Source organism: Lissotriton vulgaris, chromosome 2_1 (genome assembly GCF_964263255.1).
Source record: "Lissotriton vulgaris chromosome 2_1, aLisVul1.2, whole genome shotgun sequence".
In the NCBI taxonomy this organism is placed as follows: Eukaryota; Metazoa; Chordata; class Amphibia; order Caudata; family Salamandridae; genus Lissotriton; species Lissotriton vulgaris.
Window position 1 is genome coordinate 116,727,652 of NC_141687.1, and position 26,962 is coordinate 116,754,613.

General features: G+C 50.9%; 1 protein-coding gene across 1 annotated transcript in view; it reads left to right on the plus strand.

Annotated features, from left to right (window-relative positions):
• Positions 1-26,962, plus strand: part of NCBP3 (nuclear cap binding subunit 3) — a 354,604-nt gene that overhangs the window by 99,251 nt on the left and 228,391 nt on the right. Inside the window, exon 6 of the mRNA XM_086954548.1 lies at positions 26,109-26,212. Within this exon, the coding sequence (XP_086810674.1) occupies positions 26,109-26,212 (104 nt within the window). The remainder of the gene's footprint in view (positions 1-26,108; positions 26,213-26,962) is intronic.

Below are 26,962 nucleotides of genomic sequence, written 5' to 3' on the forward strand. Positions count from 1 at the left end.
TAACCCCTCCTCAGACAGCTACTTACCCCAACCCCCACAGCATCTCACCTGGGCATCTAGGTAAAGGGTTGTCTTGCTTTGGCACCTTTCTTGTTTGTTCCTGGTGGGTCCTATGACCTTTTAATCATCCTAATATTTCCTTGCACTCACTTATCAATCAATCAATAAATCAGAACATTTGTAAAGCGCACTACTTACCCGTGAGGGTCTCAAGGCGCAAAGAGCCAGGTCTTGAGGAGTCTTCTGAAGGTCAGCAGGTCTTGATTCTGGCGTAGGTGGGTGGGGAGGGTGTACCAGGTCTTGGCGGCGAGGTGGGAGAACGATCTGCGGCCGGAGGTCGCAGGGGACTGTGACGAGGGTGAGGTTGGCGGAGCAAAGCTGGCGGGTGGGGGTGTAGAAGCTGAGCCGTCTGAGGTACGCTGGTCCGGTGTGGTGAAGTGTCTTGAGTGTGTGGGTGAGGAGCTTGAAGGTTATCCTTTTGTTGACGGGGAGCCAGTGCAGGTCTCTCAGGTGGGGTGTGATGTGACTGCAGCGGGGGATGTCGAGGATCAGTAACGCAAAGGCATTCTGGATGCGTTGAAGTTGTTTCAGGAGTTTGGCTGAGGCTCCTGCGTAGAGGGCATTTCGGTAGTCCAGTGGGGGTCTACCTGTAGGTCCTGCAGACCATGCGGAGGGCTGACCTTGGTTGAGGCCAGTCGCCCACCGTGCAGCTCCCCCATGACTGTGCCCGTCCTCGCTGCTGCTGAGTGTGTCAGTGCTCGAGGCCCCCATGGGCTGCTACTTGTCGCTCTTGGTATTGTTGTCGCTCTTGGTATCTTTGAACTGTGTTGCTGTGTTACTACTGTATCACATTTATATTATTTCTGCTGTGCCTGTTTTTTTGTTTCTTTTACCTCTCTGCCTGCCAGTGTCCCCGCTCGCACCGTTCGCCTCCCGCCACTGCCCCCTCTGTCCCCGCCCACTTCTCTTCCTTTCCCTTCCCGCCCCCCACACCCATTGGCTGGTTCCCACCCTCCTCCCAGCTGATCCCATGTCCCACCTCCCTACTCATGGAGGCCGCTATGCGGCCGTGCAGCGGGCGCCAGAGGCAAGCCCGTATGCGCCCATCCGTGCTTGGACCGTGCCCTGTGCCAGAACCCCTGGACCCCGCGAACACCACGACACCAGACTCCACTACGACGCCAACAGCCTCCATGCACTCAACGCCGGCCGAAACCATACCTGCTTCCATGCCACCCTGAAACGGACCCACTGACCCTTCTCCTGTCGCACCTGCAGCTTCACCTCCGACAGAACCACCTCCGCTGTATACTCCTCAACACCCGCACCGCACGCAAACACGCTATCGAGCTCTGGGATCTGCTCGACACCTCCGCCCAAGATGTGGCCTTACTGACCGAGACCTGGTGGAATGACTCCTCGGCGCCCGACTACGCCACAGCCATCCCAAACGGCTACAAGCTCACCCGCTGGGATCGCGCCAACGGAAGCGTTGGAGGAATAGCCATCGTTCACAAATACACCCTCATGGTCGCCACCCACGCAGTCGACACCCTCAACACCGCCGAACACCTGCACTTCCGGATCCACACCGACCCCAACACCACCCTCAGAGAAATACTCATCTACAGACCCCCGCGGGCTCAGTTCAGCTACTCCATCGCTGAACTCGCCAGCCCCCACGCACTCACTTCCACGGACTACATCCTCTTCGAGGACCTGAACTTCCACCTCGAGAACAACGACGCCAACTCCGCCACCCTGATCGACAACCTCACCAACCTCAGCCTCAGACAACTCTCCACCGCACCCACCCACGCCGCCGGCCACACGCTGGACCCCATCTTCTCCACAGGCACCAACGTCGCCTTAGACCACACCACCGAATTCCACTGGGCCGACCACCACTGCATCCATTTCTCCTTCAAGAAACCAACCACGCACCACCGCACCAAACAGCTGCCTCGCCGCTGCTGGAGCAAAGTCACCGAAGACCAGCTGACCCCCCCCACCCTCGCCCAGAACCAATCTACCGACCCCACCAACCCAGATGCAGCAGCCCGCAACCTCAGACAGTGGATCGACGACTGCGCCAACACCCTCGCTCCACTGAAGAAACCCTCCAACAACCATGCCAGCAAGCGAGCCACCTGGTTCACCGACGAGCTCCCGACCTCCAAATGCGCATGCCGGAAACTTGAAAAAATATGGCTCCAAGATCGCAAACCGGACAACCATGCAGCCCACAAGGATGCCAGCCGCAGACGCCACCACCTCATCAGATTAGCCAAGAGATCCTCCTTCAAAAACGGCTTGGATAACAACGCACACGAAAGCAAAGAGCTCTTCAGCATCATAAAGGAACTCTCCAACCCCAGTGCCAACGACATCCTGCCCTCACAAGAACTGTGCGATTCACTAGCCATCTTCTTCCACCGCAAGATCGCTGACATCCACAACAGCTTCAACACCACGACCGCCCCGACCACGCCAGCCTTCATCTCCCCTGTAAACACCACCAGCGCGATCCGCCTGACCTCCTGGTTCAACGTCAATGACGACGAGACACGCAAGGTCATGAACTCCATCCACTCAGGATCTCCGTCAGACTCGTGCCCACTCCACGTATTCAACAAAGCAGACACAGGCATCGCACCCCAACTACGGAAGGTCATCAACATCGAAACAGCGACATTCCCGGTAAGCTGGAAGCACGCCGAAATCAATGCCTTTTGGCAGATCTGATGAGGTAATGATGTCTGCGGTTGGCGATTTTGTGGGCTGCGTAGCGGTCTGGTGTTCGTTCACTGTGCAATTCCTTCTCTAGCTTTCGGCAGGTTTGCTTGGAGGCCTGCAGGTCTTCAGTGAACCAGCTGGCTTTCTAGCTGGTGTGGCCTTTGGAGGGTTTCTTGAGCGGTGAGGGTGTTGGCGCAGTCGTCAATCCACTGTCTGAGGTTGCGGGCGGCGGTGTCTGGGTCGGGGTGGGCTCTGGACAAGGGTGGTGGTTAGCTGGTCTTCGGTGACTTTGCTCCAGCAGCGGTGAGGGGTCTGTTGGGTGCGGTGGTGGGTTTCCGGAAGGTAAAGTGGATGCAGTTGTGGTCGGCAATTAAGTGCCGGTGCCAGTGCCGGTGCCGAGCACAGGAAAGCACCAGCACAAATGAAGCACTGCCACACACTGATATATTTACAGCCTTTTACTATGTTTTTCCCCTCCTCCAGCTTTGGTCACCATATTAATCATCTTGCCACCTAATACCTCTATTCTTGCTTTTCATACTAAGCAAACCCTCTCAGCTTTCTGTCCTGTCCCCTAACATTTATGAGGACTCTGCTCCACCTCTTGGAGTCTGACATTTGCCTTTATATCCTTACCAAATCCCCCTTATAAGCCACCACCAAGTCCGCTGTTCTGCTTCCTAATCATCGCACAATCAATTCACAAAAATACAAACGTATAAGGACTGATCTCAGGGTTCGAGGAATGTGGGCTGCTGAATTCATATCTGTGCATAGATCGCCGCCTAGTGTTGGGTCCGGATGATTGCACATTGTTGTCCTGGAAGAGTCTTCGAAGTATCACGAGATAGGTGGCTCCTCCCCTGGACTACAGTGCGCATGGGCATCGACTCCATCCCCAGATTATTTTTTTCCGCCGTTGGGTTCGGATGTCTTTGGTTCCCTCTTGTCGGAATCGATAAGAATTAACTTAACTTGACTTGAGACCAAAAGGTCTTTAGACTTGCGTCGGTATTGTCTTGCGTTCGGCTTCGTAACTTTTCCTCGGCTCCGAGTCGAGCTCTGTACTTCCGCGTGCTTTCGGCGCGGAGGGCCTAGTCGACGCTCCAGACTCATCGACCATCATGGACCGAAGTCCATTCAAAAGATGTCCGGTGTGTTACTCGAAGTACCCACACATCGATGTCCATCCGGTGTGCAACAAGTGCCTGTCGCCGGACCACGACGAGGCCAAGTGTATGGCCTGTTCGAGATTCCGGTCCAAGAAGACGCTCAAGCTCCGTCGAGCTGCGCGTCTGGAGGCCCAGCAATCTGCACCGGCGCCTACGGACATTTTCGATGCTGGGGAGGTCGAGGATGAAGATATCCAGGACATCTCAGAATCTAACCCCGCGTCTGAGGTCGAGGACGGTACGACGCTGAGGCCGAAGATTTCGGTGAAGTCGTCGAGGAGGTAGGAGACGACGACAGGGCCCTTGGGGCCATGGAGGATAGCTCGGACGAGGAGCTTCCTCAAACTGACTCTGGGGCCGTTCCGATCAATAAGGCCCAGGTCGAGGGATCGCCTTCGGGCCTTACCCAAGACCTTGATGTGAGTTCCTCGGCCCCGCCTGCTGGCCCGGCCACGGACATTGGTACCGATTCACTCCCGGTGAAACAGAAACCGAAAGTGCAATCTACGGTCTCGACGCCACAGATATCGAAACCGAAAGTGCGCATCGCATTGGTCGGATCGAAGACTTCGGAGGCCTCGGCGCCGAAGACACCTAAGATGGCCGTCGAGCCGAAGGGACACGTCAAAATGGCCGACTCGAAGGCTGCTACGTCGAAGCCGAAAGTAAAGGGGTCGGACACGGCCGCATCGGCGCCGAAGGCAGTCGACGCCGGCAAGGGTCGACTCGATCACAAGAAAACGGTTGACAACCCCAAGAAGTCTCTTACCGACCCGAAGAAGCGGCCCGACGACCCGAAGGCCCTCTCTGCCCCGCTTCCACAGGACAAGGCCAAGGGGCCTGCGCCAAGTGTGTCGGCTCCGAAGGGGACCTCGAAGGACTCCACTCCGAAACCGACCTCTAAGGAGTCTGTCGAACCGGCACGTCCATCTGTAGCGTTCACGAAGAAGGTCACTGAGTCCCAGCAACGCATAAGGGACGGCGCCGCAGCAGTCAAGCCGAAGGACCCTCCGCCGGCCAAGCCTCTGGAGAAGCCGGCGAAGGCGCCCACGCCGATCCTTTTTACCTCGCCGCCTAAGACGGCGCCGAAGGCTTTCGCTGCTAAACCGGGGGCCGGCGTGCCCCTAGAAGGTCTCTTCGACGTCGAAGGCATCGATGGTGGTCCATGGCCCGCGGCCTCGACAGCTTTCAGAAGAGGAGCGTCAAGAACATTTCATCGAAGCCGAAACGGGCAGGCTTTATCTCCTTTAGAGGAAAATCACCCCGGAGCCCCAATTGGAGTCGTACAAGATCCCACTAAAGCGAAGATGAACTCTGCTGGTACTCCAGCCTTGGTGGAACCCATTTCACCACCAGCTCACGAAGTCTCGTCCACTCACTCCGATGTAGACGCTGGTGAGGGCGATGACGGAGATGAGTATAGCTATCCAGCCTACACAGACCCAGAGGAAGTGGCAGAGCCCTGGTCTGGTGCTGGTGAGCCTGGGGACCCACATTCTGGGCAGGACCCATAGCTCTTCTCCGCTAAAACTTCGCCCACTGAAGACTCTGCGGCTTTCAATGCCCACATTGAGCGGGCAGCAGCCAATCACAACGTCCAGCTGCATGCTGACCCTGTGGACGTAGACTTCCTCTTTGACACCTTTTCTGTCTCTGAAAAGACTGTGAAAACTCTGCCAATGCTGAAGGGTGTTTTAAAGCACGCTGCTGAAGTCTTCAAAGAGCCCACCAGGGCGAGAGCCATCAACCCAAGGATCTACAAAAAGTATAAGGCAGCGCCTACAGATCCAACTTATATTAGGGGACAGTTGCCTCTTGACTCCCTGGTTGTCTCCAATGCCGGGAAGAGGGCCAACTCTCAGACTACGGGTGATGCTCCTCCCCCAGACAAAGAATCGAAGGTCTTTGAAGCTTCAGGTAAGTGAGAGTAGCAGCGCAGGCAGCCAATATATGGCGCATCTCAAACACACAGGCGCTCCTGGCGCGCTATGACAGGGCAAACTACGATACCCTAGAGACCCTTTTGCAACACCTCCCCGATCAATATAAGGAAGGGGCTGAGATGCTAATACAGGAGGGGAAGCTGATCTCCAACGCTTCCATAAAGTGCGCTCTAGACGCGGCTGACACCGCCGCACGCGCCATTAACACTAGCGTTATGCTTCGCAGACATGCCTGGTAAGAATATCTGGGTTCAAGCCGGACATTCAAACCACCATCTTGAACCAAACGGTCAACCCAGATCACCTGTTTGGCCCTGAGGTTGATACCACCCTTGAGAAAATGAAGAAAGACACCGACACTGCAAAATCCATGGGTGCCTTGCAGTCCCAGCAGTTTCGGAGTGGGTCCTTTCGTCGCTCCAATACCAGAGGCACCTCAAGGGGTCAACTTTCGCAGTCCGCGCAGTTCTACAAAGGCAACACCCAGACTACTTATCCCAACAAGAGTCGAGGTGGATACCGCGGCAACCGCGCCAAAGGCAGAGGACGTGGCAACAACAGCTCCAGGTCCTCTACCGCCAACAAACAGTGACGCATTGTCACTGCCCCCCGACCACACAACACCGGTCGGGGGGAGACTCCAGCAGTTCCTGCCCGTGTGGAAGTCCATCACCACGGACATTGGTACCGATTCACTCCCGGTGAAACAGAAACCGAAAGTGCAATCTACGGTCTCGACGCCACAGATATCGAAACCGAAAGTGCGCATCGCACTGGTCGGATCGAAGACTTCGGAGGCCTCGGCGCCGAAGACACCTAAGATGGCCGTCGAGCCGAAGGGACACGTCAAAATGGCCGACTCGAAGGCTGCTACGTCGAAGCCGAAAGTAAAGGGGTCGGACACAGCCGCATCGGCGCCGAAGGCAGTCGACGCCGGCAAGGGTCGACTCGATCACAAGAAAACGGTTGACAACCCCAAGAAGTCTCTTACCGACCCGAAGAAGCGGCCCGACGACCCGAAGGCCCTCTCTGCCCCGCTTCCACAGGACAAGGCCAAGGGGCCTGCGCCAAGTGTGTCGGCTCCGAAGGGGACCTCGAAGGACTCCACTCCGAAACCGACCTCTAAGGAGTCTGTCGAACCGGCACGTCCATCTGTCGCGTTCACGAAGAAGGTCACTGAGTCCCAGCAACGCATAAGGGACGGCGCCGCAGCAGTCGAGCCGAAGGACCCTCCGCCGGCCAAGCCTCTGGAGAAGCCGGCGAAGGCGCCCACGCCGATCCTTTTTACCTCGCCGCCTAAGACGGCGCCGAAGGCTTTCGCTGCTAAACCGGGGGCCGGCGTGCCCGAGAAGGTCTCTTCGCCGAAGGCATCGATGGTGGTCCATGGCCCGCGGCCTCGACAGCTTTCAGAAGAGGAGCGTCAAGAACATTTCATCGAAGCCGAAACGGGCAGGCTTTATCTCCTTTAGAGGAAAAGCACGCTGCTGAAGTCTTCAAAGAGCCCACCAGGGCGAGAGCCATCAACCCAAGGATCTACAAAAAGTATAAGGCAGCGCCTACAGATCCAACTTATATTAGGGGACAGTTGCCTCTTGACTCCCTGGTTGTCTCCAATGCCGGGAAGAGGGCCAACTCTCAGACTACGGGTGATGCTCCTCCCCCAGACAAAGAATCGAAGGTCTTTGAAGCTTCAGGTAAGTGAGAGTAGCAGCGCAGGCAGCCAATATATGGCGCATCTCAAACACACAGGCGCTCCTGGCGCGCTATGACAGGGCACACTACGATACCCTAGAGACCCTTTTGCAACACCTCCCCGATCAATATAAGGAAGGGGCTGAGATGCTAATACAGGAGGGGAAGCTGATCTCCAACGCTTCCATAAAGTGCGCTCTAGACGCGGCTGACACCGCCGCACGCGCCATTAACACTAGCGTTATGCTTCGCAGACATGCCTGGTAAGAATATCTGGGTTCAAGCCGGACATTCAAACCACCATCTTGAACCAAACGGTCAACCCAGATCACCTGTTTGGCCCTGAGGTTGATACCACCCTTGAGAAAATGAAGAAAGACACCGACACTGCAAAATCCATGGGTGCCTTGCAGTCCCAGCAGTTTCGGAGTGGGTCCTTTCGTCGCTCCAATACCAGAGGCACCTCAAGGGGTCAACTTTCGCAGTCCGCGCAGTTCTACAAAGGCAACACCCAGACTACTTATCCCAACAAGAGTCGAGGTGGATACCGCGGCAACAGCTCCAAAGGCAGAGGACGTGGCAACAACAGCTCCAGGTCCTCTACCGCCAACAAACAGTGACGCATTGTCACTGCCCCCCGACCACACAACACCGGTCGGGGGGAGACTCCAGCAGTTCCTGCCCGTGTGGAAGTCCATCACCACGGACAGGTGGGTCAGAAAGCTTATCCAATTTGGTTATTGTCTGGAGCTCACATCCACTCAACCCAACATACCCCCAAGGAACCATCCTATGTCAGGCGAGCACTTGCACTTATTGCAGCAGGAGGTCACAGTCATGCTGCAAAAAGGGGCAATAGAGCTCGTGCCCATGCAGAAAAGAGGCACGGGAGTTTACTCCCTGTACTTCCTGATTCCAAAAAAGGACGGATCCCTCTGGCCCATCCTGGATCTCAGGCCCCTCAACTTCTATATCCTGTCCGAGCATTTCCACATGCTAACATTGCAGCAGGTTCTCCCACTGCTACGACAGGGGGACTTTCTGGGAACTTTGGACCTGAAGGATGCGTACTTCCACTTTTCGCTACATCCTTCACACATAAAGTACCTCAGGTTCACCACCCAAGACCAGCACTACCAGTTCAAGGTTTTGCCTTTCGGGGTCACCACGGCACCCAGGGTATTCACAAAGTGCCTGGCGACGGTGGCGGCACATCTGCGACGTCACAACATCCACGTCTATCCCTATCTGGACGACTGGCTCATCCAAGCGAAGTCAGCCCAGCAGTGCGCCGACCACGTGTCCCACACCATTCACCTCCTGCACGATCTGGGATTCTCACTGAATTACCCAAAGTCCCACCTCCAGCCCGCCCATATACGGCAGTATCTGGGTGCGACCATAGACACTCTGGCGGCCACAGCCCAGCCAAATTCAGTGAGAGTCAGCAGCATTCAGTCGCTGATCCAAAAATTCAGACCTCAACACTCGCTTCCAGCAAGAGTGTTCATGCAGTTGATAGGCATGATGGCCTCCTGCATCTCCATTGTCCCGCACGCCAGACTACATATGCGTCCGCTTCAGGAGTGCTTAGCACGTCAGTGGACTCAGGCTCACAACCAGTTGAAAGACCTAGTGTTGTTGAGCGGTCGGGCATACAACTCTCTGCATTGGTGGAATCCACGAAACCTTTGCAAGGGCCGACCGTTCCAGGAGCCTGTGCCACAGATTATCCTAACAACGGACGCTTCTCTCCAGGGATGGGGAGCGCATGTACTCCAATACACTATGCAGGGACTATGGACGCAGCAACAGGGGAAGATGTACATCAATGTTCTAGAACTGATGGCGATCTTCATGGCATTGAAAGCATTCAAAGTACATCTATGCAACAAGGTCGTGTTGATTCGGACGGACAACATGACGGCAATGTACTACATCCAAAAGCAGGGAGGCACACACTCTCCGCAGCGGTCTCATCTGGCTCAGAGCATGTGGAAGTGGGCCATTCAGAGGAACATCTTCCTCATGGCAGAGCATCTCCCGGGCAAAGACAATCAGATGGCGGACCTGCTCAGCAGGCACAGCCACCAGATCCACGAGTAGGAGATACATCCATCAGTATTCCGGCCGTACTTCCAAAGGTGGGGTCATCCAGAGATAGACCTGTTCGCCACAAGGGAAAACGCAAAATGCCAAAGCTTCGCCGCCAGGTTCCCACACCCACTGTTGCAGGGCAATGCGATATGGATGAACTGGTCAGGCAAATTTGCGTACGCTTTTCCCCCAGCACCTCTGATTCCGCTGGTGGCACGCAAACTCAGGCAGCACTCGATGACTCTCATCCTGGTTGCTCCAACGTGGGCTCGCCAACCATGGTACACCACGTTTCTAGAACTGTCTGTGGTACCGCATCAAAGGCTACATCTCACACCCAGCCTTCTGACGCAGAGCCATGGCGACATTCAGCACCCAGATCCGCAACAGCTCAACCTGGCGATCTGGCTCCTGAAGTCCTAGAGTTTGGCTACCTGCACTTACCTTCCGACTGTATGGACATCGTTCGGGAGGCGAGGAAGCCCACTACTAGAGCCTGCTATGCGGCAAAATGGAAGCGGTTTGTCATTTATTGTGCAGACCACAACATTGACCCGCTGGATGCTTCCATTCAGAACATCATCTGTTACCTTTTCCATCTGTACAAGTGTAATCTAGCCTATGCTTCCATTCGCATTCATCTGTCTGCAATGGCCGCTTATCTACAAAATAGGCAGCACCTCTCACTCTTCAGGGTGCCTGCCATCAAGGCTTTTCTGGAAGGCCTCAAACGAGTCATTCCGCCGCGGACTCCACCAGCTCCTGAGTGGAACCTCAATGTGGTCCTTACCAGGCTGATGGGTCCTTCCTTTGAACCACTGTATTCCTGCGAGATTCAGTTCTTGACATGGAAAGTGGCTTTCCTCATAGCCATTACACCGCTATGGAGGGTTAGTGAATTGCAGGCCCTCACAATCCAAGAGCCATTTATCCAAATTCATTCCAACAGGGTGGTGCTTCGCACTAACCCTAAGTTTCTGTCCAAGGTTGTGTCTCAGTTCCACATCAACCAAACAATCGAATTACCTGTTTTCTTTCAAAATCCTGAGTCACTGGCGGAGCGGATGCTCCATACCCTTGACGTTAAACTGGCCTTAATGTATTACATTGATAGGACCAAGGATTTTAGAAAAACTAAGCAACTCTTTGTCGCCTTTGCGCCACACCACAAAGGTAACCCTATTTCCAAGGCTGGTATTGCTAGGTGGATCGTTAAATGTATCCAGATCTGCTACGTAAAAGCAAAACGCACTCTTAGCATTCCACCAAGAGCCCACTCCACCAGAAAGTTGGGGGCCTCTATGGCATTCCTTGGAAACATTCCTTTAGAGGACATATGTAGAGCAGCCACAAAAGGGTTACCACACACACACATTTACTAAGCATTACTGTGTTGATGTGCACTCCAAACAGCAGGCAGCTGTAGGGCAGGCTGTTCTCAAAACACTTTTCCAAACTGCTGCAGCTGGCACGGGCGGCCGCCGCTAATGGAGGGACTGCTATGTATTCTATGCACAGATATGAATTCAGCAGCCCACATGCCTCGAACCGAATATGCTACTTACCAGTATGCATCTGTTCTTGGCATGTAGGGCTGCTGACATTCATATCGCCCGCCCTCCTCCCCGGCGCCTGTAGCAGCTGCAGTATTCACACATATACTCATAGCATGGTCATCATTCACTCAGTTTCACTCCATCTTGGCCACAATGGCTAAAAACAATCTGGGGATGGAGTCGATGCCCATGCGCACTGTAGTCCAGGGGAGGAGCCACCTATCTCGTGATACTTCGAAGACTCTTCCAGGACAACAATGTGCAATCATCCGGACCCAACACTAGGCGGCGATCTATGCACAGATATGAATGTCAGCAGCCCTACATGCCAAGAACAGATGCATACTGGTAAGTAGCATATTCGTTACTTTGTCACATCATTGCAGTTATCTTGTCTGCGTTATATCCTATGGTGTTATATCAGTTTCTAAATCAAGCCCATAGTTGGGAGATAAGTCGGACTTTATTCTTCTCTGGTCAATCTTTCTTGTACTTCTTTTCCAACAATTTCAGTGATTGAACATTTCCTAAAAGCTCTTTCTCAGGAAAATCAGTTTGTCTAGAGAACACACTTCTTGCAGAGTTGTTGGGATAGACAAGCTGAGTTCCCATCACTGACTGAGCCAGTCCTCTGCGATCAGAGGATGTTTTGCACTGTGTAATTTCATCTTCGTCTTGATATACAGAGAAATTGGTGGAAAATTGGAAAAATGCATAAAGTTCACCCTGACTGACATCAGCAGGACATTACCCCTGAACTTTGGATGCAATCCTCCACTTTGGTGGGGATAGGTTTTCGTTATTTTCAAACATTGCAAGTGACTTTCTGACTAACTCTAGTCCTTTGACTCAACCACCTCTAGTGTCACTTGTACTAAAGTGAAATACTCTTTATTGTGAGTCTGAGGGAAGCCGTATTGGATTCTGGTTTAAATGCATTTTGCTGTTAAACATGCTTATTATCAGAACACGCTGATCACATACGACTGCAGAGATTTTTTTTTACCTCGGAAGCAATTTTTTCTTAGGATTTTTCCTCTGTGTGTTATCCTTTTGAGCAATAATTTTATCAACAAGGTGTAACCTCTTCTGTACACCTAAAAACACTGCCAGAGTGCACCATTCGGAGTTCGGAATAAAGCTCTGCCCCGTCTTCAATTTCAAGGGAATACTGATATATCGCCCCCCTGGGACGAAGTCTGGCTTCCTTGCTAATATCAATACAATGCTGGAAACTTTAGCCACAGAAACCACAATTACTGTTCTAGGTGATCTGAACTTTCACCTAGACCAAGCCGACCAAAATGATACATCCTCCCTTGTAACAGACATGGAAATATTAGGGTTAAAACAATTGGTCACTTCTGCTACACATTTAGCAGGCCATACGCTTGATGCTATATTTTCAAATGTTGAGGGCCTTCAAATAATGGACATCCTACCTATGCCGTGGACGGACCATTACGCCATTTTTGGCAAAATCAAAATCTCCACCGAGACTCACCAACCTAAAACACCTCGGAAAAAGAATCAAATCGCTTTCAAAGATTGGAAGCATATAAATCACACAGAGTTAAAAACGCAGTTGGTTAAGACCTGTCCCACGGTGTCCACTGACCCTAACACGGCTACATCACAATTCCAGACTTGGCTCGCCCACGCAACGGAACGCTCAGTTCCCACTAAATCATTTTCCAGGAACAGATCCAAACCTACCGCCCCATGGTATTCTGATGAGCTAAGACTGCAGAAACAGACTAGCAGGAATCTGGAAAGGCGTTGGAGATTAACCTACGACATGGACAGCAAGAAAGTTTATAAAGATTCACTGGCTCTTTATAAATCCATGATTATAAAAGCAAAAAAAACGTTTTACACAGATAAAATTGATCAAGCAAAAAACTCTAGTAAGCAACTGTTTGAAATCACGAAAACATTGGCAGGCAATGTTCCCGACCTCTCTCCCCCCCTGTCTCACGCCCTATATGATGCTTTGGCAGATTTTTTCTTCACCAAGGTGGACGATATCTATCAAGCCTTCGCCTCTAAACCCGCGACCACGAATAGGGATCCCCCATGCGTACATTCGGCCACAGATTTCTCCAGCTTCATCCCACTCACAGGTGATCACATAAGGACCATTGTTTCATCTATCAAAAGCGGTTCCGCTCTGGACCCTTGTCCTCTATCAGTTTTACTACCAGTAATGGAGTCCATCATACCGGTGCTGACACTAGTCTGTAACACCATCCTGTCTTCAGCTAGTTACCCTAAATCTCTAAAAAACACCTTATTGAAACCTCTATTTAAAAAACCCTGCTTAGATAAAAAAGAACTTAAAAATTACAGGCCTATTGCCAGCCTCCCATTCTTAGCCAAAGTGGTCGAAAAGGCTATGAATTCCCAACTTTCCGACTATTTAGAAAGACACCGATTGCTTGATGACTCCCAATTCGGCTTTCGGAGGTACCATGGGACCGAGACTGCCCTTATTAAGGCAGCTGACGATGTCAGATCCATCCGGGACCAAGGAGGCACTGCTATTCTAGTTCTATTGGATCTATCCGCAGCTTTCGACATGGTCGATCACAACATCTTGGTCGACCGTGTCGGAAAGTTGGGCATCCGCCATCATGCCAGAGACCTGCTTGCTTCCTTTCTAGCAGAGCGATCTCAAGCGGTCACCCTTGGACCTTTCCAGTCTGCGCAACTCTCGCTGCCATGCGGGGTTCCCCAAGGCTCATCCCTTAGTCCGACACTATTTAACATATACGTGTCGGACCTTGCCTATGTCATCAGAGCATATGGGATGAGCCTAACTTCTTACGCAGACGATACACAGCTGGTCCTGGCCATCAAGGGTGACGGAGGACAAGTGGCACAAAACTTTAAAGATGGACTACTGGAAATAGGAGAGTGGATGGCTACAAATTGCCTTAAGCTCAACTCAGAAAAAACTGAGGTAGTCATCTTTGGACCACTCCTCCCAGCATGGTCATCATGCTGGTGGCCAGCAGCTTTTGGCTCACCCCCCATTCCAACAGCCAAAGTCAGAAATCTGGCAGTCATTTTCGATAATGGTCTCACCTTTCTGGACCATGCTAACAAAGTTGCTACCACCGCCCATTATAAACTGAAAATGATCAGGAAGATTCGACCCTTTCTACCTGAGGCAGCAATTAAAACTTTGGTTAGTGCATTAGTCTTGTCATCATTAGACTATTGTAATGGGCTGTTCCTTAATGCTCAGGCTAGGGTCACACAAAAGTTACAGTCCATTCAGAACGCGGCCGCACGACTGCTTTCAAGAACTTCCAAGTTCAGTCCCATTTCAGATACGATCAGGCAGTACCACTGGCTACCGATCCACAACAGAATAAAGTTCAAGTCCTTGTGTATAGTCTACAAAACACTCAACAACCAAGGACCGCCTGCTCTCAAAGACCAATTAACACCCTACATACCCTGCAGACAGTTACGCTCTTCGACCTTACACCAATTAGTAATTCCTCGCACAAAAACAGTGTCCTGGGGCGACCGCCGCATTGCAGTGGCCGCACCCAAACTCTGGAATACCCTTCCCCAGTATATCAGGATGAGTCCGTCACTCCACCAATTTCGAAAACTCTTAAAGACATGGCTCTTTAATCAGTGAGGCGGTGACTACACCAAGGAGACAGATGACTTTTAGCGCCGAGACGCCTGCGGGTATTTGCTGCGCTCTAAATGTCAAAAATAAATCAATAAATAAATAAATAAATTTCCTTAATACATTTACTAAGGTGCAGCTTTCTACAGCTGCATGTTTTTTTTCTTTGAACTATTCAATTTAACTCAAATCCTCCATTTTTACTTCTTGTGTAAACCTTCTCAGGATATCATTTTCATGACCAGCCGGATAATCGATGTGACATTGTTTACATTTCTAGCAATAATTGAGCTGGATGAGCCAAATCTACCACTGTTGCAAGGATCTGCTCATCAATATCGTTCTCTAGGGCTTTCTAATAAATAGACTAAAAATCTACCCACTCGGCCGGTTATTTTTTGTAGCATATTTTAACTTCTGACGCAACAATTTCCTTTGGGATCTCCGCTTAATAGCTTGTACCAGCCATTCTGAATCCTTCATCTATTACAATTCGTGCATGTACATATTTTTTCTTAAGCATTTCTCTTGTGAAACTTCCACACATGGAACAGGTTTGATAACATGAAATTTGAGGTGTACACTTTTGCACCATTGTTGAATCTCCACCATCTTCTAACCAAGAAAATGTTCTCCCTATGTTAAGAATAGCTGAATTCAGATTTAACCTATATGAAATTAGAAATTCCTTGAATGCATGTGACAGTTAACCATGGATTGTTTTGTTAAACTAATGTACTTTCCCGAATATAAAGCTTTTCCATCCTAAATAGTAGGAATCATCATCTCTTACATGATATCCTTAAAATACTATAGATTCTAAAAATCGTAAATATTCTCAAATACGTTTTTACTTGGATGAGATGGTGCAGTAATGCTTATTTCAGGAGATGGAAAACATCCAGTGTCCTGTCATGGGTCCTTTATCCGCTTTGTTGAGATGGGGGGTTGCTTCTCTGGTCTGCTGTTTTTAAATATCAAAGAATATCTAAATGGATAATTAAATGTTAGTCTTAATTTAGGGCATCATACAAAGTATTTTCCCTGCATTCATAAGCATCCTACGTCTTTTAGCTGAAACCAGGCACAAACCATCATCTGCAGTCAGTCATGAGAAAATGAACTGGTTAACTGAACCTTGATAGCTTGATGTGCCAGTGCAGCTGGAATTGTTTAAAGAAGCATTTTCAGATATCTTCATTACGATAATACTATTACCTGCAGCATCATCTTGGAAGGAAAGGATTATAAATGCATTTTTTTTTATTTCTCAGCCAATTGTAATTAATAGTGTGTATTTATCAATTACAATTGCTGCCCACTATACAGCTATTTTCTATCAAACATGGCCTGTAATCCTACACAGGGGCATAGTCAACTGTTTTATGAATTAAAAGAAAGCAATAATAACTAATGTTACAAGTAGATTACATTTTTGTTAATGTTCAGAAATTTCAAAAAACGTTGTACTGAGCGGGTTCTTCATTGTATCAATTCTCAAAATACAAAAACTCCTGACATAGAGGGGCGTGGCCAACTGCCGAACATGGCGGCAGCTTAACTCGGGAGCTCCGCAAGGCTTACCGGCCCGCGCAAGTATCCGTCTACCCATCCGTACATTAACCCGCCCGAAGGGGTGAAATCGGCTCTAGGGACCAAGCGGCGCACATCGAGCCGCCCCCGGTGCAAATCCGACACCGAGAAGTGCTCCGTTCGGCGACGGCGAGGTGGGGCCTCCAACAGCCCAGCAGCACCGGCCTGAAGTGCTGGAAGTGCCCGACCGGAAGTCCACCCTACCCGGCCGGAGGAAGTCGGCTCCAGCCGGCGCCCACGTCCCACCGCCAGACGGCAGGTATCAGCACGGCGTCTGAACAACGCTGCACCTGGGCTTGGCCGCCGGTCCCTCCGGGACACGAAATAAGCGCCCTCGGGGGCGGAGGAGTCCCTGCACCGCGGAGGAGCCATCCTGAGACTACGCTGCCGGGCAGGCACCTCACACGCACGACAAGGTAGGGCGGAAAGCGCCTAGGTCAGCGCAGCCCCCCCGCAACTCGGCGAACTGGACTCTGACCCGAGACAGCGTGGGGAAGGAGGGACACTCGCAGCTTGGCAGCGCCTGCGACCAAAGCACCCGCAAAGTCTTGGGGAGCGGCAGTGCGACCCACGTGGAGGGGGCACCGCCCTGAGCGAATGAAACCTGCGAAGTACCCATAGCGCGGGCGCCGCTAGCGGCGCAGCACGGCCTCATATTGATTCTGACTGCAGTGACCACGGAGGTGAGGGCCTCACACGTGGCTGGAACATAAGACTGAACCCCAAGCGGATTGCGACCCAGGCCTGGCATCAGGGGGCTGCGGTGCGCCACGCTCCGAACTCCTGCCATCTGCATCAACGGCACACACCCAGGGGACGGTGAAAACAGTGGGAGGCCGGACCAAGAACCACTGGAAGGACCGGACAGTGCGGAGCCAAACACAGCGTAATGGCAGGCAAAAACACGAGGAGTACAACGACGCAAGCGAGGTTTGATAAATTTACCTATACCCAGAGCGGCCACTCGCAAGGGCCTGGGCGTCATTCCACCGGTGCATCCACAGACGCAAATGGGACTGGGAAAGTTACACTGGAGGCCATTATGAAAACCCTCACTGAGGTCCAGGCGACAGTGGGCACCATTTCCACCGAAGTGAACCTGCTGAGAGCAGACTTTAAGAAAATGTCGGAGAGGGTATCGCAAGTGGAGGTAGTCACAAAGTCACTCATTGAAGACACCTCAGATCTACAGGTGGCGATGGAGCGACTGGAGAAGACCACCAAGCAACTACAAGAAAAACTGGATGACCAGGAAGGGCGCTCACGAAGAAATAACGTCCTCATCCTAGGCCTTCCGGAATCGGAGGGGAAGGGGGCCAGGGACCTATACATCGAAGACCTTATCAAGACCAAACTGCAGCCTAAAGGCCTGTCCAACTTCTTCTCCATCGAGAGAGCGCACCGGGTCCCTGGGGGTGCGGCCAAACTAGGAGCCTCACCGCGGCCGTTGCTGGCTAGACTCTTCAACTTTAGTAACAGGGACGCCATTCTGCAAGCAGCCAGGGTGGCACCGCCTGTGAAAATTCAAAACTCTACTCTGGCATTCTTCCCAGACTACACGTCCGGAAGTGAAAAAGACGCTACGTGACAGGGGCCTGGCCTATTCGATGCTCTTCCCCGCCAAACTGCGGATTGTGGCTGAGGGGAGGACGTGGTTTTTCGACACCCCTGAGGTGGCACGAGAATGGCTGGATGGCTGGAGACCGGTGGGCAAACCCCAACGCCCCACTGCTCCTTGGTATAACGATAAACTTAGGACACAAAAACAGATAAACCGCAGCAAGGAGAGAACCTGGAGAAAAGACTACGATGCCGGCAGTAAGTCTGCCTATAGGGAGGCCGTAGCCTTATATAAAAATATGATAGCACAAGCTAAAAGAGAATATTACACTGACCAAATAGAGCAGGCTAGGAATTCCAGTAAACAACTTTTTTCCATTACCAAAGCTTTATCAGGTAACTCCCCGGATCTCACGCCCCCCCCGTCACAATCTCTGTGTGACTCTCTTGCAGCTTTTTTCTACTCGAAAGTAGATGACATTTATCAAGCATTTTCTTCCAAATGACCTCCGGCCCCCATCTCATCTGTCATTTCTTCCTCAGCTAATGCCTTTCCATGCTTTCAACCAGTCACCCAGGACCAAATAAAAAACACACTTCTGACTATCAAATCAGGCTCACCCCTTGACCCCTGCCCTCTATCGGTTCTCAGACCAGTCTTAGACGTCATCATGCCGGCACTTACACAGGTCTGTAATCTGATTTTGCGGTCAGGCCACTACCCTAACCCGCTCAAAAACACTCTGTTAAAGCCTCTGTTGAAGAAACCCTCGCTCGACAAAAATGAGCTGAAAAACTACCGTCCAATTGCCAGTCTTCCTTTCATTGCAAAAACCATCGAAAAAATCATGAACACCCAGATCTCTGAGTTTATTGAATTACACCAGCTCCTTGACAACACGCAGTTTGGGTTCCGGAAATTTCACGGGACCGAGACGGCCCTGATCAAAGCCACTGATGACATCAGGGTCATTAGGGACCAAGGTGGCACTGCCATACTGGTTCTGCTAGACCTATCAGCGGCTTTCGACACGGTCGACCACAACATCTTGGTCGACCGTGTCCAAGGATTTGGCATCTGTCATTCGGCCAAAAACCTTATCGCCTCTTTCCTCGCCAATAGAACGCAGGCGGTCATCTTAGGACCCTATCAATCAGCACAACTCTCCGCCCCCTGTGGTGTTCCTCAAGGCTCATCCCTTAGTCCGACACTCTTTAATATCTATGTGTCGGACCTAGCTAAGACCATCAAAGCACATGGGATGAGCCTTACCTCGTACGCCGACGACACCCAACTAGTGTTGGCGATCAAAGGTGACGGAGAGCAAGTAGCTGAGAAATTTAAGAAAGGGCTCCTAGATATAGGAGATTGGATGGCGACAAACTGCTTAAAGCTAAACTCAGAAAAAAACGGAGGTACTGATTTTCGGTCCATTATCCCCAGCCTGGTCCACCAGTTGGTGGCCAGAGACCTTCGGTACCCCTCCTACACCGACCTCGAAGGTCAGGAACCTGGGGGTTATCTTCGATGATGGACTGAACTTCATGGATCACGCCAATAAGACAGCATCCACGGCGCACCTAAAACTAAAAATGATTCGCAAATTATGTCCTTTTCTTCCCGAATCTGCAATCAAGACACTGGTTTCTGCTCTTGTCCTCTCATCCTTGGATTATTGCAATGGTTTATTTCTTAACGCGCAAACCCGAGTTACCACAAAACTTCAGACTATACAAAATGCAGCAGCCCGTCTCATCACCGGCAAAACAAAGTTCGACCCCATTGCCAAAAACATAAAAGACCTCCATTGGCTGACTGTACAAAAAAGAGTCCACTTTAAGGCCCTCTGTATAGTCTTCAAATCAGTCAATAATCGAGGACCACATTTTTTACGAGATAAACTTCAATTCTATAGGCCTTCAAGAGCTTTACGCTCAGCCACCCTTAACCAACTGCCTGTCCCACGCACCAAAACAGTGTCCTGGGGTGACCGTCGCTTCTTGGTGGCGGCCCCCAGACTTTGGAACACCTTGCCTCTTAACATCAGACAAAGTGCTACGCTGTTCCAGTTTCGTAAACTTCTGAAAACTTGGCTTTTCTCTCAGTAATCCATTCTAATCCGTCATCCTGTTCATTCTGTCATTCTTCACTCTCCTCAATAATGGTTTTGAGCGCCTTGACACCCAAGGGTATAAGCAGCGCTTTATAAGTGTTAAAAATAAATAAATAAATAAATAAACGCCCGCACAAGGAACGCCAAGACCGCCGCAGCGAGAGGACGACGGACCACCGGGCGGCCAGCCCGGCTACTGAACAGGGCGCAGCCGGGGGATTAGACTCTGATCTTGAGAGGGACCCGTTTGATTCCGGTCAGCCTAGCAGGGGTTGACTACCTGAGCTGTATACAACATGATCTGGACACAGCCCTTGGGACTTCGGGCCGATGGAACTGAGTAGGGCGGGTTATGGCCGGTGCCTGTAGGGGACTCACCAACCCCACAAGCAAGTAAGACTAGATGGGGGGGGGGAACAAAAGCACTCTGCCAAGTTGGGGATGCGGGCGGGGTTTCGTCCGTGGTGCAGGGGAGCAGGGAGGGGGTGGGGGGATAGGAGTTGTGATGTTAAAGTTAAAGTAAAGGTTACTGGTCATCATTGCGATTGTACAAGGCACAGTTACACTACTAGCCGCCGGCGCCAGGTATCACGGCGCGCGGCTCCGCACACTGGCTTCACCACATTGTTGCCCATTGGTATCATGGGTCGTGAACCCAAATGGCACAACGAGAACAAGCAGCACCCGCTGAGGGCACTCCTGTAACGACACTGGTGCCCCCGCTAAAGCTACTTACATGGAACGTCAGGGGATTGGGGGACAAAATTAAGCGTGGTTTGGTACTGCAAACCATTAAACGTCATAAATCTGAACTGGTGCTGCTTCAGGAAACACATCTAGCGGGGACCACTTGCAAAGCACTGAACAGGCGTGGCTACACCATGGCAGTACACTCCGAATTCACCTCGGGCTCCAGAGGCACCGGGATACTCCTCAAGAACAATTCATCCTTTCTAGTCACTAGCCACAAGACAGATGATCAGGGGCGGTTTGCGGCACTCTCTGGCCAATGGGAGGGGAGGGCCCTAAATGTGGTTTCTGTATACATCCCCCCAGCGCTTCATTCTACAGCACTGCCAGCACTTGGCCAGTTTCTCATCGATCTCCCGGAGGGTGATATGATCCTTGGGGGAGACTTCAATGCTATAACAGACCCTCTACTAGACACCTTTCCCATACGGGATCGCCAGAGAGGAGCTGCCGCGCTTCCTGGATTCCTGACTGCCATGGGCCTCACGGATGTGTGGCGTCACCTGAACCCCACGGCGAAGCACTACACGCACTACTCAGCCCCCCACGATAGCCTTTCACGTATTGACTTCTTCTTCTTTCTAGGGGTAGGGTTGGGCTCAGTGGACGGGCTGGAAATTCTGCCGAGAGGCATCTCTGACCACTCCCCGATCTCCCTTCACCTTTCTACCAAAGAACATAAGCGCGCTAGAATGTACCCGATATATCCCAATTATCTGCAGATACCCGGTATCAGGAAGAAACTTAAGTTGACTACGACACACTATTTCAATGAGAACACGGGATCAGTCGCCTCACCCTCGGTACTGTGGGAGGCATACAAAACGGTCCTGCGAGGGGCGTCCTTATCGGCCATTACTGGGCATAAAAGGGAATCCAGAGCTGAACTGGCTAATTTGGAATTGGCATTACACACGGCGAACAATGCACACATGGCAGACCCCACCCCTCACACCGCACATGAGCTACAACTCCGTCAGCAGCAGCACCAGGCACACCTCACTACAATCACTAAAGGGCACCTTGCGAACACCGCACACCGCATCTATGATGTGGGTGATAAGGCAGGGAAGATGCTGGCATGGCTGGACAAGCGGGGCGGCAGCAACAGGGGGATACAACGACTGTACGATGCGGGGGGACAGCTGCAGACTCACCCGGAACGGATAGTACACACACTAGCTCACCACTTCCAGGGGATCTACACACCGACACGACCGGTCACAGAACAGGAGGCAATGGCGTCACTCTGCCACATTTCTATCCCTGTGCTCACACCTGAAGCACGGCAGGAACTCGATGCAGATCTGACAGAGGGAGAGATCCAGTTAGCGATACAGGCGTTGCAGTCCGGCAAGGCTCTGGGCCCCAACGGAATTCCTGTGGAATGGTATAAAGCGGTGGACTCGGTGCTGGCCAAGCCTCTCTTAGACATGTACAAAGAAAGCGCGAAAAAGGCACTGCTTCCGCTCGACCAACGCACGGCCACTATCGTAGCCATCCCCAAACCAGCCAAGCCACCGACAGAATGCGCCTCGTACCGACCCATCTCCCTGCTCAACACCGAAGCAAAGATCCTGGCGAAACTCCTGGCCAGTCGTCTGACCAAGCATCTGAGTACCTTAATACACCCTGACCAATCGGGCTTCATGCCACACAGGAGCACAGCGCTGAACCTACGGAGGGTGCATGGGGTACTGGCGCGGGCGCATCTTCTTACAGAACAGGCTGTGATACTCTCACTAGACGCAAAAATGGCGTTTGATCTGGTGGAATGGTAGTACCTGTTTGCTGTCCTGACCCGAATGGGTTTCGGCCCACAATATCTTGCATGGGTGCGACTACTCTACACCCTACCGGTGGCACAGGTGGTTGCAAATGGTCACATATCGTCAACCTTTCCACTGGGGAGGGGAACTAGACAAGGGTGCCCGCTATCGCCCCTTCTGTTTGCGGTAGTGCTGGAACCATTGGCAGTCCTGCTTAGAGCGACGCCGCTATTCCGGGGCATCACTTGGGAAGACGGGTGGGAGGACAAGGTCTCCCTATATGCGGACGACATGCTGATCTACATGACCGGACCGAATGAAGGGGTCCCCGCCCTGTTGGCCATCTGTGATGAACACGGCAAGGCTTCGAGCTATACCTTGAACTGGTCCAAGTCCATACTCTATGTACTCAAGGGCCCGGGTCCGGTGCTGCCAGCCGACTGTCCCCTCAAGATAACCACCTCCTCATTTAAGTACCTGGGTATTTTTGTGACTACCGATGCTACACAGTTCTATACCGAAAACTTACAGCCACCTTTGCAACGATTGCGTGCTGATGTCAAGTATTGGGCTGCACTGCCGCTGACCCTCCTAGGGCGAGCGGTGCTCTATAAAATGATGGCTCTCCCAAGATTTCCCTATGTGCTCGAAAACTCCCCTTACGTGGTTAACCCACGGTACTTCCGGCAGGTAGCGGCTTTGGTTTCCAGTTTGCTATGGAGTAATGGCCCAGCACGGATAGCACAGACTAAATTGGTGAAGAGCTGGTACGAGGGGGGGATTGCGCTGCCCAATCTCCAACTATATTACTGGGCGTCACAGCTTAAGGTTATTAATCATTGGATCCACGTCTCACGGGAAGACCCCGCATATAAGGCGGATTGGTCGCAACTGGGGACTGAGGGCATGCTTTCAGTGCTATATAACTACCCGCAAGTGAATGCCTTACTCGGCCCAACGCTTCACACGGCGACGCTCTGGCATGCGGCACAATCACGACTGGGGTGGAAGGGTAAAATCACCAGGCTAACTCCGTTGTGGGACACTAAAACACTGGGTAACCTGCGGACATGTAAGGGGTTTGCACGATGGGACGACATAGGGATCTCGGTGGTGGGGGACCTCTGGGACAAAGGCACGGTTGTTCCTTTCCCACAGCTCCAACAGCTATACGGCCTGGGCCCCTCTGAAACATATCGATATGTGCAAATCCGGCATGCTCTAATGCAAGCAATCCCACCAGACACCACACTCCCAGAATCATCACCACTGGAAGACAGGCTACTGACCGAATTTATGGAGCAAAAAGCGACCTCACTCACGTACAAAAAACTGATTAATAACCTGCCGGATCCCACACAAAGACTTAAAGAAAAATGGGTGGGAGAATTGGGTGAAATGGATGATACGGAATGGAACGAGGCACTTGTCTCGCCGCGAGAAGTAGGCATTTCGGCTAGATTCCGCCTAGTGCAGCTTAAGGTTTTACATCGTACCTACTACACCCGCACACTACTACACAGAATACAGAGGGCACCACACCCATACTGCCTCAGGGGATGCGGGGAGGAGGGAACTCTCCTCCACACATTATGGGAATGTCCACAAATCAGGGGACTATGGAGGCAGATTATGCGTACAGTCTCACAGGCCATCAAAGTATCTGTCCTGCCGGAACCCCGTAAGTGCTTACTGAACATCTGGGACCCTACAGACTTAAACAGGTATGGCCAACTGTGGGTCACACTGGCGGTGACAGTGTCCAAACGAGACATTGCACAGAGGTGGGGCGCCCCGGAGTTGCCGACGGTGGCAGGGTGGATAAGAAACATGGACCTCCTAATGGTGAAGGAAAGAGCAGTGTATGTACTAAGAGCTTGCCCCCGCAAGTGGAATAAGGTGTGGACGCCATGGAACAAATATAGGGGCGAACCGTGTGAGGCCTTGCCGGAGGGTGAGGACTCGGAATCAGAGGATGACGAGGACTAGTAACAGAGGGTATGCCAGCGTAATGAAGGGGGGGGCCGGGAGGATGCGGGAACGCGCACCGCCAGCGTAGGTGAAAAGCTGAATAACTGAACCTGTAGGAAATTATATGTAGATGAACACACACAATTGCACAATGATGACCATAGTTGGGTTTTAATGTTTTTTGTTTCTTTTTTCTAAAACTTCATATTCTTGATTTCGGGCAAATGTATCAAAATTGCATTATCGGGGTATTCTTTATGGACAAGGAGCAAAATTGGGCCGTGATATGCATATGCTTGTTTCTACTCACTGTTTTAATACATGGCCGTGGCAGACACTGATAGTTGCTGACGCAAAATATGTTAAGTTCTTTTCCTCTTGAGGGCACATGCTAATGAGATGTACATGCAACTACCGAATGAAAGTGTGAATATCTCTTTTGAACTCCTGACAATAAAGAATTTTCAAAAAAAAAAAACTCCTGACATAAATAAAACGGCATCATTTTTAAGTATATTTACTCGCCATTACTAACGTAGTAACGCATCCTATAGCACCTTTGCTACAATAATCCCACATTACAGCAGACCCAGTAATGTCCATTTTGATCTTGAGTAAATGGCCGCAGCTTCTCCTTTTTCAAGCTTGGCAAATTGAAAGGATTTAAGAATGTATTGGTTTGCACTCTGATAAATGGTGACATTTGTGGTTTTACCTAATTCTGTTCATCAATGAAATATTGTACGCCCCAAAATAGAGAGGTTTTCTCTATTTTTCAGCATTTCCCAGTTAAAACCAGAAAGGTGATTTAACCTTACTAAAACCAGAGTCAACTACATAGGCAGGTTGGAGACACAAGTAACAAAAAATAATGACTGAGCCCACTGGTTTAGTATGGCTTCGTGCCCGTGTCATTGGAGTTACTGTGTGTCCACGCGCCTGCCTGCTTTCCTTCACTTTGTGAGGTATTTCACTTCTTTACATTACATACAGCACTTATACAATAAATGTCTAGAATGTAGCTACAGGACAAATACATGTTCAAGAGGTGCTTTATTGTATTAAACACCCAAATTAGTATTTGCCCATATATATCAAACAATAAATTAAGTAAAACGTTTGAACTTTCATTTGGAATTGATTCATTTGTTTATGGAATTTGTATTTAATTAAGTCTTTAAGTAGACCTGTAACAAGTAGCACAGGTTTGCAAACATTCTGACTTCCGTGCTACTTCAGGGGTCTCAGCTTTCTGGATTTCAGCAGAGTTGATTATCCAGCCTAGGATTTTTTTTGCTTCTGATAATATGGTCCTTAATTTATAATGGGATAAACAAGACTGCAAATAACATAACCCAAAGAATAAACCTGCACTGGTTGAGCTGCTCATGCATGGTATTGGCAAGCACCACTACTCGTCTTAGTATGTGCTATGATTTTATTGATCCATGATTCCTTTAGCGATTAGCATAACTCTAAAAAAAAATGTGTCCCACATTTTTGTAGATAAAGAAGCAGAAAGTTCAGAAGATGAGGCAGAGGAAGGAGAAGTAGAAGACGATAACCTGAGTGAACCGGAAGCTGATGCTGAAAAAAAGCCTGAAACAACGGTATGAACCACTGTGTGTGTGTGTGTGTGTGTGTGTGTGTATTTTCCAAATTACGAACACAATTGTCTTACTTTATGATGATCTTATAATCGCTTCCTAGTATGTTTCTGCTGGTCTGCTCTGTTAGTTAGAGGACTTACAATGACCCAGGATTTTGGTACTGATTTTACCAACTTCAAAATAATGTATTACTGAATTATCCTTGTTGTGATTCAAACTCGTGAATGGCAGATCCCGCGATATCTTTGTGGCGAGCGTCACCCTGCTGGCATCTGATATCTCAGGGAAGAAGCATGGGTCAGAGCGATCCTCAGAAAGATTATGGCGCAGCAGTACCCAGGGCTCGAGTTGGGGTACCACGCGGATGGACGGCGTTCCCCCACTTATTTTACTGGGAGGACGCTGTCCCCCCCTGCCTAACAGCTGGACTTCACTCTTTGGCCTCTCTGGGACGACAGTGGGACGGATTATGCTGTCAGGCAAAATCAGTAATTTTACTGAGTGAATGAAATGCAGACTCAGATCTGTGCCGGGCCCTCTGGGGTAAAAAGTCTCGTGGGGGGCAGAGTGCTGCTACCATGGAACATGTTAAGTGTGCACAAAACGGTATCCGAATTAAAATTGGAGGTTCCTTCCACCCACAGTGCGCTGCAAGTAAAAACCGCTGAGGCGTTCACAGCCCCTCCCAGAGCACTGCGTCCAGTGTAGTCTGCGGAGCTCAGCGGCGTCTCCTTTACATATTGTTTCTGC